This window comes from Mauremys mutica, chromosome 8 (assembly GCF_020497125.1).
Source record: "Mauremys mutica isolate MM-2020 ecotype Southern chromosome 8, ASM2049712v1, whole genome shotgun sequence".
NCBI lineage: Eukaryota > Metazoa > Chordata > Testudines > Geoemydidae > Mauremys > Mauremys mutica.
In genome coordinates, this window is record NC_059079.1 from 37878479 (window position 1) to 37894579 (window position 16101).

Sequence of the window (16101 nt, forward strand, 5' to 3'; positions counted from 1 at the left end):
AGGGGCTTTTGGCCCCGGGGGCGGGGGGGGGAGTTTGGGAATGTATGGTAAGCACATTAGCTGGATATTTCTGCTAATGTGATCAGCAGTAACATAATTAAATGCTGACAGTTAAATTGTCATCTTTAATTAATAACCCAATGAGAATGAAGAATTTCATCCCTCTCTTAGAACTTTTGTTTCAGACTCTCTGCAGACTCAGGAGGACAACACTATAGCAATTTACATTCTGTTTATGTTTTCAAGGTTGTCTGTACAAAGATCAGAAATAAAAAAACCCAAACCAAAAGTCTAGATTCTACAGTCGGGGTGGAACTCATGAATCCCTGTCTATGACTCAGCTCAAACACAAGTTCCTCTGAAATAAACCAGAAGAAGAGAGAGGCAATATTCCTTATAGGATCAAGGTACTAGGTTTACAGTCACTGTCTCATGACCTACGTCTCCCCTAGCTGCCTTTGTACAATGTCTTACCAATATTATAGCAAACACAAACATGTAACTAGCCTTATCAGTATTGTTTTAAAACTGATGGTGCACTGTAGTGACACTGTTAGCATTACACCTTCCCACAAAGCCTTTTTAAAAATATCAGATGGCACAATCCAGCTTCATTTGGCTCTTTTGGAGAGGGAGGATGCAGGGGGAACTTACTAGCATCCCCCCGAATTGAATGTTCCATGCTGCAATACTGGAGTGAAACAGTGAAAAGCTGAAGACAGGAGTCATGGAGCCAAAGTGAAATAGAATAGAATATATGGTACTTTCACTTGTATGTGTATTTTCCCATAGATTTTAGCCAATAAATGTTGCTTTAAGCCATCACCCCTCAAAAGTTTTATGTATCCCAATAGCAGTCATGGCTTTAAGGTCAGAGAAGACATGACTCATTTGTGATCAGTATGTGTTGTTATTGCCCCATCTGAATGGGAGAATTCCATCTGTTGTGTCCTAATTTCCACGGTGGAGATGCCAAGTGTCACTGATTGGCTGCTTGCCTTTCCCCACCCTGTCTGTGATTGGTGGATCCTCCCACATCTGCCTTGATTTCTGTCTCCTTCTTTGCTCAGGTTCTTGCATTTCACAGCTGCAGCTGTTCTACACTGACCACAGAGGGACCAGGGGTTGCTCACTGATCAGGACTCAACCAATAAGGTACATTGCTGGGATTTTGGAGGGAAGATGTAATCTGATCAGATGCTATTTGTTCCCAAAGGTTTAAGAGTAGTGGTGGGCCACCAGGGGGCCTACCACTGCTTTAGAGTGTATGTATGGCTAATGAACAGGATTTAGGACTAATAAGGGAAGGAGAAGGATGTTTGAAAAGAATGAGTCTGGGAAGAGGGTGTCTGTTGGGTTTAGGGATGCAGGATTGACCCCTAAACTGCAAGCATGGAAGGGCTCATCCAGGCTATATTTCAAAGGGAAATGTTTAGATTTAATTAAAGTGACATTGTTCATTATATTTTAAGGCTTTGTTTTTAAACAATTTTAGTCTTGATTTAAGGGTTTGCCCAAGATTCTATGGGACAATGGGAATCAAGTCACCCAATTGTCTGTATCTGAAACCCGCCCCCCAGATTTAGGACAGGGGAAGGGTCAATACTGAAATAATTAAATATATCTACAAGGACTTATGTTGGTGTGAAGTTATGCTAAATTAAATGTGGCTGGAGGTTTTGAAGGCCAGGGATTAGAGACTACAGTGATGAGGGCCATGTAAGTATTTAGAAGAGAATGTATCCAGGATGAGGATTGCAAAGAAAAGAATTAGAATTTTCCCATTAGATATGTGCCATATAGATCACTGCAATCAGTGGGGGCTGACTACATGTATCTGAGGGCACAGTTAATGTTTTGTATATTTAAAAAAAAAACCTCTTAGACGCATGAAAATAACATTTTTCCCTAAAATTTGCCTGTTTGCATTTGACAAATATTAATTTTTAGGTTTGTATCAGAAGGATGTTTTCATGGAAAAAATTATAGCTTTATACCAGCAAGAAATTATAATTACACTGGAATCTCTGTACTAAAACAACATTTCCATGGGAGTTTTTTTTCTTTAAGATAGCCACCATTTTTGCTCATTTTTAACCTAGTTCCCCGAGATGCCATGTCACAGATATATCTCCTGACCAGAATGAATAGACCTCCTTTTACAAGTTCTTTGCATTGCTTTTCATCTGAAGGATCAGAGGGCTGATGCAGACAGAAGTCCCTATCACTCATGGTTCAGCATGCTGCCTTTGGTCCTCAGTCTCCTTACCATCCAGAAATTGAGAAAATAAGAAACTTAAGGCCAGTTTTCTTGCATGACAGACCAGAGTACATCTAACTACAGAATAGCTCCAGAAAACACATATTTTAGGGTGAATTTTCTAGTCTCAGCTAATTTAAATGCCATGGATGCTATGCTTAAAAATAAAGCAACTAATTAGAAACCAAAACACTTCTACCTATGATATGAGTCAAACAGAAGAATCTCAACAACACAAAGACTAGTTCTTATTAAATCACAGCTTTTTGCAGCAGTTAATACAGTAGCACCACTTGCTCTACTTAAATTTTAATTAGAAGTGGGCTAAGTCAAAATTTTCACAGGGAAGTTAGTAACCGCACCCAACTGAACACTTCTGAACATCATACTTACAAGATTTCCATTTAAACAGCATTTTCCATGAGAGTTTTGGGGAGAGAGTCTCTTCTTTAAAAGACATGGTTATTTGTTTAGACATCTTATTGATTGTGGCATTTCACAAACCCTCATCAGCTTCTCCTCATGGGATGGATTATGATCCAGACCTCATAACTGTCCATTTTGTTATCTGCTTACATGGTGCCTTGTTGGCAAGGCATTCAATTTCAGTTCAAAGTTAACCCAGTATATTGTTGGTCCCTTGCATCAGCTTTTTAGATTTTTCTTACATCTGATTCTGCCTTCCCCTTTTTACAAGATAGTTTACTCTTTTTTCCACATATGTACAAAATCAAATATTCCTCTATTCTAAATGTGGATGCAGAAATATGGCTCAGTGGGAAAAGGACAGGCATCCCTAGTAGACAGTGTTAGAAATCCTTTAAGAAATCTTGAGCCAATTTCTCCTTTTTGATTTATTCTATAGCCTAACATGTCACCACAAGACAACCCACCAACAGGCAGAGATGAAAAATAGGGAGGGCTTTTAAATAATATTTGGGATTTCAGAATGTATCTGCACAATTATAACTGGGACAGAGTAGAATATTCATGAGGTTTAATGACTGTATCAAATTATGCGGTGGCATGACTCAATATTAAGATTGCTTAGACAGTTGGGCAATAAAATCTAATTTTACAGGCTTTAGCAAACTTTTGGAAAATGTTCTCTCTGTTCTTCAAGAGATTGCACCATTTGTGCCACCACTGGGGTGAATTACAATAATACTTCCTTCTCCCCCAACTTTTTATCTCATTGAAGTTCTCTGTTGAAGTTCTCTGCAGTATGGATGTATTTTCACTCCTGCTCTCCATCATTATTTTTTGTGAAGTGGAACGTCTGAGTGACATTTAGTCTTAACTTATCTGAGACATATACAGTAACAAAAAAATCAAGTAAGAGTTTAACAGGGGATTTAACAATAAATTTCCTGGCAACCATTTGGCAGTGGAAGGGATGGGAAGAAACTCTGCCAGTCATGATTTTTCTTAACAAGAAGCATGCTGAGGGACAGGCTTTTAAACTGGATATGGCTTGACTATAGAGAGGCCTGAACCAAAACGTGGGATCCACAGACCTGGGGGTTTAGTAAAGGCCTCTTTCTAGTTTTGAGAGGCCATCATGAAACCAAAGAACTGGAGAGAAATATTGGTTAGGATCATTTACTGCACCTAAAAGGTTTGTTCTGTTTTCTGGTCTGGGGAACAAGAGCAAGTATGACAGCTGTTGATAGGGGCTGGTCTACAGTGAAAAGTTACATCAGCATAGCTACGTCTCTCAGGTGTGTGAAAAATCCACACCCCTGGAAAAGTAGTTAGGCCAGCCTAACCCCTGGTGCAGACAGCACTTAAGTTGACAAAAGAAGGGCTGGCCTATGCTAGAAAATTAGATCAACCCAGCAACATTGCTCAGGGGTGTCAAAAATCCACACCCTAAGTGACCTAGTTAAACCTACCTAAGACCCTATGTAGAATTCTTCCGTTGACTTAGCTACTGCCTCTCTGGGAGGTGGACAATTACAGTGATGGGAGAACGTCTCCTGGTGCTCTTTTAAGTGTCTATGTTGAAGCGCTACAGTGGTGCAGCTGCACCACTGTTCCATTTTAAGTGTAGATATAGCCATAGCAACTTCTCTATGCTTTCTGTTTTTCCACAGATGGACAGATATCCCTTCTTCGTGTTTGTGTTGTGTGGGGTATTTTTGCCAAGAGTCCTTTGTTTTCCACATGAAAACCTTACAATAGATTGTGATACTATGCTACCGCACCGTGGAGGCGAACCACAAAAATCCACTCCACCATATGTTATTTCTGTATCTTTTGATAAATATGATCCAGGAAACGAAATTGAAGGTAAACTATATAACTCATTTTAAAAACTCTTGTCTGCATGTAAAGATGCAGGCAGTCCTTGAGCGCCCTCTTGCAGCCTGGTGTGGCCTTACAGGTGTGCCCTTCCTTCATTTCCCTAAGTGGAGCAGCAGTAGATTTCAGTTTAACAGCACCGGGGCAAGGAGGAGCTGCCAAAGATTAACAAAATGCCCTCACATTTTAATCAGGTTTCAGGCCAGGAATCTTTACAACAAACAGTTCATCAGACCCCAGGTTCAGGGCATCCAAATTTTATAGTCCTCCACACCCAAGTCTCTGAATCAGGTTAAACTTGTCTCCAAGTGCCTGAGTAAGAAACTAACTGCCTGCTCACTCCCCTGTTCTGCTTCCAGTCCTGTTCCTGTTTATATGGCTCAGCCCTCAAGATGGGCATGGCCTCCTTAATTATCCCCAGGCTGCATGTTGTGGGCTCTTGCCAGTCAATTAAAGGGCTAGTACCCTTTTCCCCAGACACTCTTTCACTCTTCTTCTCCTACTGAATTCAGGCTGCACCAAAATTCCACCTGGTTTCCTTCTGCAGCATCTCCAAAATATATCCCTTTCTTTCATCCCCACTCATCCATACCCAGGTCATATCTTGCCTATTGTTTTTCCCTTGCCTATTGGGCAAATATGATTCCATCCCATTACACAATGTCTGTGATGAAACTAAAGTCAACTATGCTATTATTTATTTGATTTCATTTCATTTGTTGAACACTGGTTGTATGCTGAGCGCTGTACAGAAGAAAGGGGAACTACCCTCAACTTGCTACAATACTGCAGGAGAGTAAAATTTGCCTACACAACTCAACGTGTTAGAGCTCCAAGGGTGGCTTTGTATGTTGTGCCTTTCAGAGGCTCAGCACAGAATTAGCAGCCCAGGCTTTACATCACCTTTGCACCTGCCCAGTCCTGGGCTGGGGCAGCACCTGGTGTAATTTAGACATCCCTGTTTAGGTGGCAGCAGCACTGCTCAGATTCTCACTATTACCAGCCTGAAGCATTCAACACGCATGAGTCAGACCCTGAAATTTCATGAGATTGGATGAAAAGTCATGAGATTTCTAAAAATAATACATTTTTGGGTGCTTTTTATTTGCCTTCTGGTTTCTGAGTCTCCAGGTCATGCTCACTTCATGTTTTCAAGCTTTTTCTGAGCAACTGCGAGGGCTAGAAGCTTTCACTTAGAAAACAAAAACAAAAAAAACACACTAAGATTCTCCTGCAATCTTGAGTCCACCAGCTGGGGCTTTAAGGAATACACCAAAACTTTTGAGACTTGTGATTTTTTTTTCTGAGAGTTGGAAACAATGTCCACAGTTTTGCATGCTACAGCCCCACCCCGACACATTCTTCCTGCCACCATTCCTGACCTCAGCACACCTTCTATGCCGAGGTTTGAAAAGGGGTCCTCAGAAGGAGCGCAGTTCTGGCTCTTTCAAGGGGACAGAGCAGGGGTGAGAGTCTCTCTGAAACCACAAGAAGCTGGGGGCCCAGCTGAGCACATCTCAAGCCTGCTCCCCAGCGCTGATCTGCGGGCCCCTCGCAGCTTGGTGGCAAGGCTCCTAAAGCAACTTCATGACTATTGACTAACTCCAACAACAAGCCCCCACTAAGATGAGCAGGCGGTATGAAAGGGAGTTAGTCAGGTCAGTTTCCACTCTGAAATCCAGGCAGCTCAAAATAGAGAAAAGAGCAGCTGCTGTCCTACTGTGCCCCTAGAATCCCTTTGGAATCCCAGGAATCCAGTCCGATGGAGTTGAGCTGGAGGGGCTTTCATGGGGGACAGGATACCAGGGGCAACATGTGGCTCATTGTGACTGGAAACGTCAGGCAGAATCCATGCAGCTCTAAAAAGAGGTTTTGTTAATAGCTCCTCCAAAGATGGCAGGGCCGTTAGACTACTCAGAAGCGCCTGTGAGTTCTAAAACAATTCTCAGCAACAAAATGATGGTGGATTTTAAAGGAACATTTAGGTGTGGGAGAACAGTCCCATCACATTATAACATTAAGAAACAGTAAAACAAGCAATGGGCCTTAGCAGCTACTAAGATCTTCCTTTCCTGTCCCTCTGGCCTTGCCCTTTTTAAATCCTGCCACTGGCTCCCTATTTTCCATTGCTTCAGGTTTTAAGGTTCCTACACTTGCCTTCAAGACCCTACATAATTCTGCCTCTGCCTGCTCATCTGCTCTTGTCTCTTTTTTTACATTGTCCCCAGCTCCACCAGCGACGTACTCTTTATCTGCTTCTTTTACAGCCACTTCTGTGCCTTAGTCCACACTGCCCCCCAGTGTATGGAATGCCTTCACCTGACTTGGCCTCTAGGCCACTACTCTTGACACCTACAAGAAAGTAGTTGACTAATTATGGGCAGCTTGAGGATTAATTGGAGATAGTCGACTATATTTTTTTAATGTTTGCCCAAGTACAGTATTATCAAGATGTAGCCAATCACTACCTTAACCTTGACTTTTATGTTGTCCCGTGGGTCCTCTATCATTCCTTTGGCTATCTTTGTCTGCAAGACAAGTTCTTTGGGAAAGGGACCAGGCTTTCTATTATATTTGGGAAAACACCTAGTACTTTGTTGGCATTACCTGAATACATTTATAATAATAAAAACTTGTCTGTGTCCCTTTAAAGTATAGTTTCACTTTGCAAAGTGACTCTTCAAAAATGACATTGGGCGGTTCTCTGTTTATTGTCTCTCGATTCTTTCAATAACAAACATAATAGTTTATGAGTAAATCAGTGTGTTTCCTAACTTACAACTCTGCATACTCAGCAGCCTGGTAGCTGAGAGTCAAGTTGGGTTTTTTCCTACCTTGTACATCACTGAAAATAAAGATTCTGCAGCTGGAACTTAGCTAACAAAACACTAGTCCCATACTTCTGGAACTCAGACAGAAGAGAAACCATCTCTCTCTCAATACCTCTTAGCCCCCTGCAGTGTTGGCTCTGCAGGCCTAACAAGTAAAAATAGAAAATCTTTGTCACTAAAGCCAGTAGGTAGAACTCTGAATACACACAAGGAGCAGGTTGAATGAATAAGATTTTGGTTTTATAGTTCACTGTGTAGAGAATCTGTATTGCATTTTAAAGTTCTTTGTAAATTATATGGAGTGTTAAGTTACTTCACAAATGTATTTAGTAATATGTCACACAGATGCCTATGCTACCTTTCCTTTGTTTCTTTTCCTCCTTGTCAGTCTCAGTATTGCTAATAAAAACTGCAGTTAGACATAACATTTTATTTTTATATGCTTTATATATATATATATATATCTACAATAATGCCTTTTATATGGCATTATTGTAGATGCAGGATGCTTTGATGCACGGGAAATGTGATGTTAAGTATTATTTAAGACAGCGCCACAGCATGTGAAACTTACATTTCTTTAAATGACTGTTTTCTCAGTGACTCTAGAGGGAACTGCAGAGCGTGGTTTTCAAGGATTTCATCTACAGGCTCGAGAACTTGAAGGAGATACTCCTGTTGGTTCCTTTAAAATTACAGATCCAAGCACGCAAGCCCTTGCATGTCATAATGTTTCGGTATGTGCTCACTCATTCAGATTAGTTACTTAGCTTGGTTAACTTTTACATACTTCTGTTGATACTGATCAAAAGAAACATACATTTTTCATTTTGCAATACATGTGAAATTATATCAGAACTCCAGGATTCCGGCTCACAGAAAGAAAAGGACTCTTGTTCAGACAAATCAAGAGAACTGTTCACCTGTTTATGGCCTATGATTTCCAAGCCTGTTCGCTATATGACATGTGGGATTTCACAGTGACTAGAATTCAATGTCTAGAAGACACATTTGGATGCAGATCAATACCTTTGGATTTTTAAGCACAATATTGCAGAGGGTCAACTGCAAAATCAGAGTAAAATGGTTGTGGTGCATGGCCCAATTCTTAGTACCAAACTAATGTTCCAGCATGGCATAGATCCAAAGTCCTGACCTCTTGTGGTAGTGAAAGATCATTTGTCATGGCTTTTTTTTTTTTTAACAAAAATCATGCAACAGTCATGCTAAATTTAGTAAAAAAAACATGGGCTTAAGGGGAAATAGTGTGTAAAGTCATGGGTATGGACAGAGAAGGGGGATGGATTCTGTGCACAACCCTGTGCACCAGATCACCACGTCACTTACTCAGTTTGGTCTGGCCACCCTCCATCATGACAGAGGGGCATCTGCGCCAAATCTGAGTGGTGCTGTGACCCCATGTACCATGTCAGAACTCCTTGAGCGGGAAGTTAGGTCCAATCCTGTGGGACAGGAGCTGCTGCTGTGGGGTGAGTGCCAGTAGGTTCACTGTCCAAACCCTCTTCTTCTCCCACACCCTGGGGTCTCCCCTCTGCATGGGTGCTTTATTAAAATCATGGACAGAAAGAAAAATCATGGACAGAGAAATCACTATATCTGTGACTTTTCAACCACCGTGACAAATCTGCAGCCCTACCCATGGTGTTGTAGCCAAATTCCTTTACTAATACATGCAAGCACATATAGATTAAAAAATGCTTTTGCTTTTCATATTTACTTTTTTATTACAGAATTCATCGGTAAGCCACACAAATTCAGAGGTGAAGCACAAAGTTACAACAACTTGGATTGCACCTTCGGACACAAAGAGTATTCAATTTAGGTATATATTTGATTTTTTTGCTTTGATATTTTATTTTCATGGGACAATTCAATATGGTTTCCTTGGGTGTACACTTTCATTCTGGCATAACCATTCTATGCTCTCCATATGTTTTCCCTGATATTGTTTTATTTCATTGTTTGCATTATCTTCCATTGTATTTGTATAATAAAACCACCACCATTTTTATGTAAACTTTGTTAAAAGTAACTACTGTATATGTGGCCCAGTCCTACAAACCTCTACTCACACAAATAGTTCCAAGAAGGTCCATAGCATTACTAGTGGACCCTGGCTCAGAAAGCAATTTTTACCCTTTAGGTCCCCATTCCTTATGCATGTGAGAAACTATATGCATGTGAGTAGTCCCATACATGAGAGAGGCCTTTTATTGATTCCAGTGGGCTTTGGCTCAGGCCCTAATACGACACTGATAAAAATGTTTGCTTTTTTTTAATAAAATTTCTTTCATATTGAGTATGGAAAAAATAATGATTAGAGGTGAGAACCCTTGAAGGCTAATTTTAAACATCACTTTATTTATTTAATTCTGATATTTTCATAACCTGTTCTCAGCAAATATTTTGTTCGTGCCCTTTTGTGGAAATGACCCAAGACACACACTGATTGAGTGAAGAAAGCTGCTAAAGCCAAATGTATGCCATGTTTTATGTAACTTTAATTAGCCTGGCATATTACAAAGTATTGATTAACACTTGGCAAACATATTGTTAGCCCCAGATGTTGTTTTTGTTAATCAAAATCCATTTGAAACAGCTGAGATATTAAACTTCTGAAATCTGAAGTTTACAGTAGAAAGGCCAAATCAGTAACTCCCTTAAGTCCTTACACGTACAAAGAGGAGCAAAAAGACACACAAATGGAGTAACTCTTCCACAGTATGATCATCTCCTCTCCCTGGTCCAATCAAAGCCATGCTTCAGCCATAGGTTGAGACTATATGAAAGCTGAGAAGGTCTGCCAAGGCCTCTCCAACACTGGTGGATATTTGAGCAGATATCCAGACAGGATTCTATGCTTCTCCAAGCAGCTTTCATTCCTCTTCCGTGCCTTCTAACCTTCTATTTTGTTGATCCTTAGCATGATGTTGGACATTAATATAGGAATTAGAAAATACAAAAAATTCTAAGATTTAATTACATACTCTTGAAACTTTTTTCTTACACCTTTTCTTGAAGGCTGCAACACGAATTCATACTGAAAATCATACATTTTCAAATAACTCTAACAAGCCTGAGTTTTCTTAGCTGAAAGAAATCTTGTGACTATATTTCATAATATACTGAAATATAATTTTCTAGAGAAAGTAAATTGTACTGATCTTATTTTCCCTCTAGAGCAACATTTGTTCAAGATTCAAAGAACTTCTGGGTTGGAGTTCTCAGCAAAACTGTCACTCCTAAACATTCTCAGTCAGCCAATGTCACAGAAAGAAGGAATAAGAAGAAGGTATGTTTTGAGTTTATCTTTGTCTGAGTAGCATAAATAAATGTGGAAGTCAAAATATACTCCCATGACAGTGAGCCCCATCTGAGGTATTTCAAATTGGGCATCCATAAACTGAGTCAGGCAAAATCAGTAGCTGCTTTGGAAAATTTGACCCTACCTACTTAATCCTCACAATACTTGAGTTACAGTAAGTATTATTATCCCATCTGACAGTAAGGAAACTGAGTCATTCTAGCCAATGAATACCATACAAGGAACAGGATCGGGGTTAAATTACAGAGCCAGGTGATCCAAGAGGCATAAGCCACATCATAAGTCCTTCATGGCTACCTCGGGCCATAAGGATTGGGTGACTACACTGGATGTTCTTAGCAATGAAAGTTTAAGTATCCAGTTAATTTTCATTTTCAAAGAACTCCACATACTAAACTTTCCCATAGTGTAGGGAGGTGAAGTGTGAAGGAAGAATAAACCAGGGGAGCAGATCTTCCGCTGATGTAAATCACCATTGTTCCATTGAGTTCAATGAAGCAATGCTGGTTTGCACCAGCTGCTGATCTAACCAAGAGCGAACATCTTTCTCTGGCCCTTTGTCTCACCAAGTAAATGGGAGTTTCTATCCCAGGAAATATAATACTCAAACAAGCTCTTTTACAAAGTAATAACTGGCTTCTGTTTTCTTTTTAGGCTTCACGGATTGTGATTGAGATGGAATGTACCAAAGTAAGAACTATTTCTCTACATTTTCCCAGTGTCTTTTATTTTTTAATTGTATTGTGCTATTATTTGTTTTGTGGGAGCATTTAAAAAAGAATATCACCATGTGCATAAATATTTTTCTCCTGAATGTTTGGTGTGGCTCTTACAGAAAATCTTAATAAGACAGACTGACTTTTAAAGGACTGGCATTAATTTGAGGCTTTGATTATCTCAACTTTAGAATTCCCATCCTTCATACTCCTCATCCAGTAATTTCTGTTCCATTCATTCTATTGATGCTATAGGAGGACATGGACAATGCTATTCAAACACTTTCACAAAAAGCTGACACTCTCTGTGGTTTCTACTCAAATCTGAGTGCATCAGTATCCAGTTTGTTTTTATTTTTGGAGAGAGACCCTATCAGTTCTCATCAGACCAATTAGAGTGATAGAATGAAAACAAACTCCTCTGGTCCTTCACTCAAACCAAGCATGAAAAAGTGTTTATTTTCCTGAAACAATATGGTATTTATACAAGCTCTTTAAGAAGAAGTAACTGGATTCTGCTTTTCTTACAGAAAGGAGGCACTTACTCAACTAGTGGCGGATGTATTCAGGTAAACATTCCTTCTCCAGAGAGCACTGATTCACTACTTGCCATCCACAAATGACAAGAATTGCTTACTTAGAGTTTCTCTCTCTTAAATTTGAACTGGTTGCAGCAAGGAGAAATGATCACTCCCCATTCATCAGAATTTCTAAGAATGTTTCTACTTGTGATAGGCAAAGCTATCACAGAAACTGACCTATATCATGTAGTATCTCTAACTCAATTTATTCTTTCCATTTGACAATTTGCCTTTGGGTGAATAAAATCTGCCAAAACTTCTAGATATCTGTCATTCCTGCTATATCCTCCAGATGTTTCTCTCTAAGGTCAAATAAGCTCAAGATTTTCTGCTGTCAGCTTGTTTCCTTTATCTTCACTTTCCAGCCATAATGATTCCTTCAGGTTTTGTAGTTCTACCAATATCACTTACCTCACGTATTCTGAAATCTTCCTTTCAATATACAATAATTTCAAATATGAAATGAATATGAAATGAATAAAATATTAATTTTGTTTAAGAAACAATAGGTGACAGTTCAGTGAAGATCTTTTGTTTTGCCTTTCTTGCTTCCAGCAACTATGCTATACATTTCATACACTCCAATGGTTGTGTAGTCATATTACTAAATAGCTGCGTACAATCACTTTTCATCTGAACATTACTTAGTTTGGACTGCCTAAAAGAATTACCAGCTCAGGCTCACTCCTAGTTCTGGGCATTAAATATAAGGCTGAAACCTCATATTTAGTAAGTAAATGGAATAATGCCAATATAAACCCACTGAAGATCTAGCCCAATATGTATATTTAGGTTTGTTTGTGTGGAGAGGGGAATAGGTTAAGTTCTCTGTAGTACACTTTTTAATGGTGTAGGCTGGTGGAATGAAAGGACCAAAAAATGTCCCCTGTGGTATTTCATTCCACAAGGTAATTCTTTTCTTTTCCTGAAGCAGCAGTTTATATAGAACTAGTCCTTTGCAAAATTAATAATTGATTTCTGATTTGTTCACAGGGTGGATCCTCTGGTTCCTCTCAGACTAGCTATTCTATTGGTCAGGTAAGTACCCTAGCTCCTCTCTATTTATAATTTTTCCCCAGGGTAGATCTTCGTATACTTGAGTATCCAAAATTATAGAGATAGAGACTGACTGATGTTATTCAATACTGTGGTAAAATATGTCTCTGTCAGTAAGCTCAGGGATTCCAAACAGTTACTGATCCACAAATGCATAGTAATAGTCAATCATACAAGAACTAAGTCCTTGCAGGTTAACTTGTTACTTCACTCAGAACTCACCATCCATATCCTCACAACAAACATGGCCACCTCTACTTTATTAACCAAGCATTACACTGATACTGTCAACAAAACAATAAATAGATCCTTGTTTCCTTATTTGTGGTGTTAATGCTATCTGGAATTATTAAAAAATGAAATTATTCCACGTAGCTAACTTGTTGTTTCACCCCTTTAATAGTCACCTTTTTTTTTCATTCCACTTGGACAATAAAAATAGAATGTGCAGTTTCTCTTTTGTTTCTAGGCATTTTCATTTTTTCCTTTTAATTCATTTACAAAATGTTACAAAACTTTCTGACCTAACGTCCTTGACATTCACTTAATTCAATAATATTTGCAACACCATCTCTAGTGCACAGCACATGACCCCTTCAACGTGGGAGTACTTTTGTTACAAGGAAATATATTATTTCCAATTTCTTTATAATTTATCCACGTTTCACAGGACAGCAACAGCTATTCCCAAGTCAGCCCTCTTTCTCTAGTTTGTAGAGGGTATCCCCACGATGCAACTTTTAGTAACTTCCCAGGTGGAGAATTGGTTCCTCACTTCTGTTGTGAGGGGTTTGATGAAGGGCTACATGCCTAAGGATAAAATTGTATGGAAACTAAGAAGATGGCTGAGGTTATCCTACTGAAATGGAATTGTTCCGGGCAGTCACATCATATGTGTGTGCCACAGTTACTGACTCAAACGGTATAATAACATCCACCCATACGTATCCCCAGTCTCCACATATGGCTGAATGGCAATACATACTTTTGGTGCTGAAAATTGCAGCTTTCTTTTCCTGTGTTTCATAAAGCATGGAAATAACTAGCATCTTCTTTCTTTCAGGTTGGAGTCATTTCTCCAGGAGGCAGCCGGGGTGGATGTGTCCCAGTAAGCACTTTTCTCATCTTCACTGAATTTTGTCCCAGTGTGACTATTTTAACTACATGCTTAGCTATCAGTTACATTAGTGTTAATGTAGGAGCTTTTGTTTTATAGTAAAAGTAATGTAGAAAAACTAAGAGATGATTTTGACAATGTACTCAAGTAGAATAGACTCAGCTAATCAGAAAGCGAGGATGCTGCCCAGTTTGTAGACTCATAACATTCATAGACTATGCCTGTCTGTACATTCTGATTTTGCTGCTGACCTCAGAATTCAGCAGCTGTAACTCCACAATAAATATCACTACTTCCATTTTATATTCCTTCCTGTATTAAAGGAACACTGTCAGGTTAAAAATCTAGACAACTAAATCCAATTAGCCGGTAAAGCGCTAAGCACACTCAGTTTCTACTGAAGTCTGTGGGTTGAGAACACTCAGCACCTCACAGGACTGAGCGCTTGGAGAACATCTGAAATGTTCATATCATGAGAGGTTGGAATAAATAAAACTCACTTCTGTATGAATTTTGAATCAGCAGAGAGAAACTAAAATTTAGTAATCAGTGTTTACCTTTATTTTGGAAAAAAAAATCCTTGCTTGTGTTACTAATAACACATAAGATTGTTACTGTTAAAAGAACTTTTAAAATGTACACTACTTTTCACCATATACAGCGGATATGGCTGTAGAGATGTAAGTATTTGTTCGCCTCTTATGCTGGTTCTTGACATATTATGGCATATACAGCGGATATGGCTGTAGAGATGTAAGTATTTGTTCGCCTCTTATGCTGGTTCTTGACATTGAACATTTCATTCACTTTGAACAATGAAAATAGAAGGCTCGATTTAACTTTTATTTCTATTCAGTTTAAGCTCTCTGTTTTACATGCACCAGCAAAATACTTCAATGTTGGGCTGTGCAATGGGGTCTACAAACCGCATGCTGAGCGTAAACAGAAGGGAGAGGAGAGTCTCTCCTGTTTACAAGCAAGCAGTCAGAGAGGCCGGCACGCACAGCTGCAAGGAAACAAGGCCTGCTATAAAGGGGGAGAGTACAGAGAAGGAGGAGGAGGAGGCAGAAAGGCCTGGGACAGCAAAGGGGCAACAGACTGCTAGGTCCAAGAACTGCCCTGACTGAGCGCAAAGTAAGGAGGGCCAGCCAGGAGAAGCAGAAGTCCCTCAAAAGACCATACCAGGAGACAGTGGCAGGCTGCAAACATAATGTGGGCACTTTTTAAAAGCAAACTTAAATTATTTTTCTATTAAATCTATTTACAAAAATCTGTCAAACATTTCTGTTAATATCAGCATATATTAATTTATTTAGGGCCAGAACGTGCCTAGCCCTTTTGTGGAGGTACAGTGCAGAACTGGGGATCTTTTGTATCTCCCAGACTTGAGGACCAGCCAAAGTTGAGGTTCTGTGTACTTGGGCTTACTTTCCTCTAGTAATTACAACAAGAATAACAAAATAAGTGCTTTCTGTTTCCTCTACAGGGCACTGATGGCATATACAGCGGATATGGCTGTAGAGATGTAAGTATTTGTTCGCCTCTGTATTTGATGTTTTCTCCCAAAATGCTACTCAATAACTCAACAGTTTGTTGCAGACTATATTAGCTCCATTACAGTGGTGTTCCAGAGTTGGATTACTCTGGATAAAGATGAGGCAGGAGCTAGAGGATGTCTGAGGTTAGTTAGCATTATCCTGAAACAAAATAGTCTCATCTAACCAAGCACAAACATGTTGTAGGGTTACTGACTCAAAAGTATATGCTAATTGTCAATAACCATTCATTGATTTGTTAGAGGTCTGATATGTCAACATCCGTATCTCTAAAACAAGAAAGGCAACCATAACTGTTAGTTTCTATCCCCAGTTCCATATTCTGCATAACTAT

The 16101-nt window shown here is 39.4% G+C and overlaps 1 protein-coding gene across 1 annotated transcript; it reads left to right on the forward strand.

The window, feature by feature from the left end:
* Positions 1-1088: 1088 nt before the first annotated feature.
* Positions 1089-16060, forward strand: LOC123375806 (putative ferric-chelate reductase 1). Its single transcript, XM_045027089.1, has 11 exons — positions 1089-1155; positions 4357-4552; positions 7996-8132; positions 9147-9238; positions 10597-10708; positions 11396-11431; positions 11988-12026; positions 13032-13076; positions 14158-14202; positions 15698-15736; positions 16010-16060. The coding sequence occupies exons 2-11, from the start codon at positions 4357-4359 to the stop codon at positions 16058-16060; spliced, it is 792 nt and encodes a 263-aa protein (XP_044883024.1). The 5' UTR covers positions 1089-1155.
* The last annotated feature ends 41 nt before the right edge of the window (positions 16061-16101 follow it).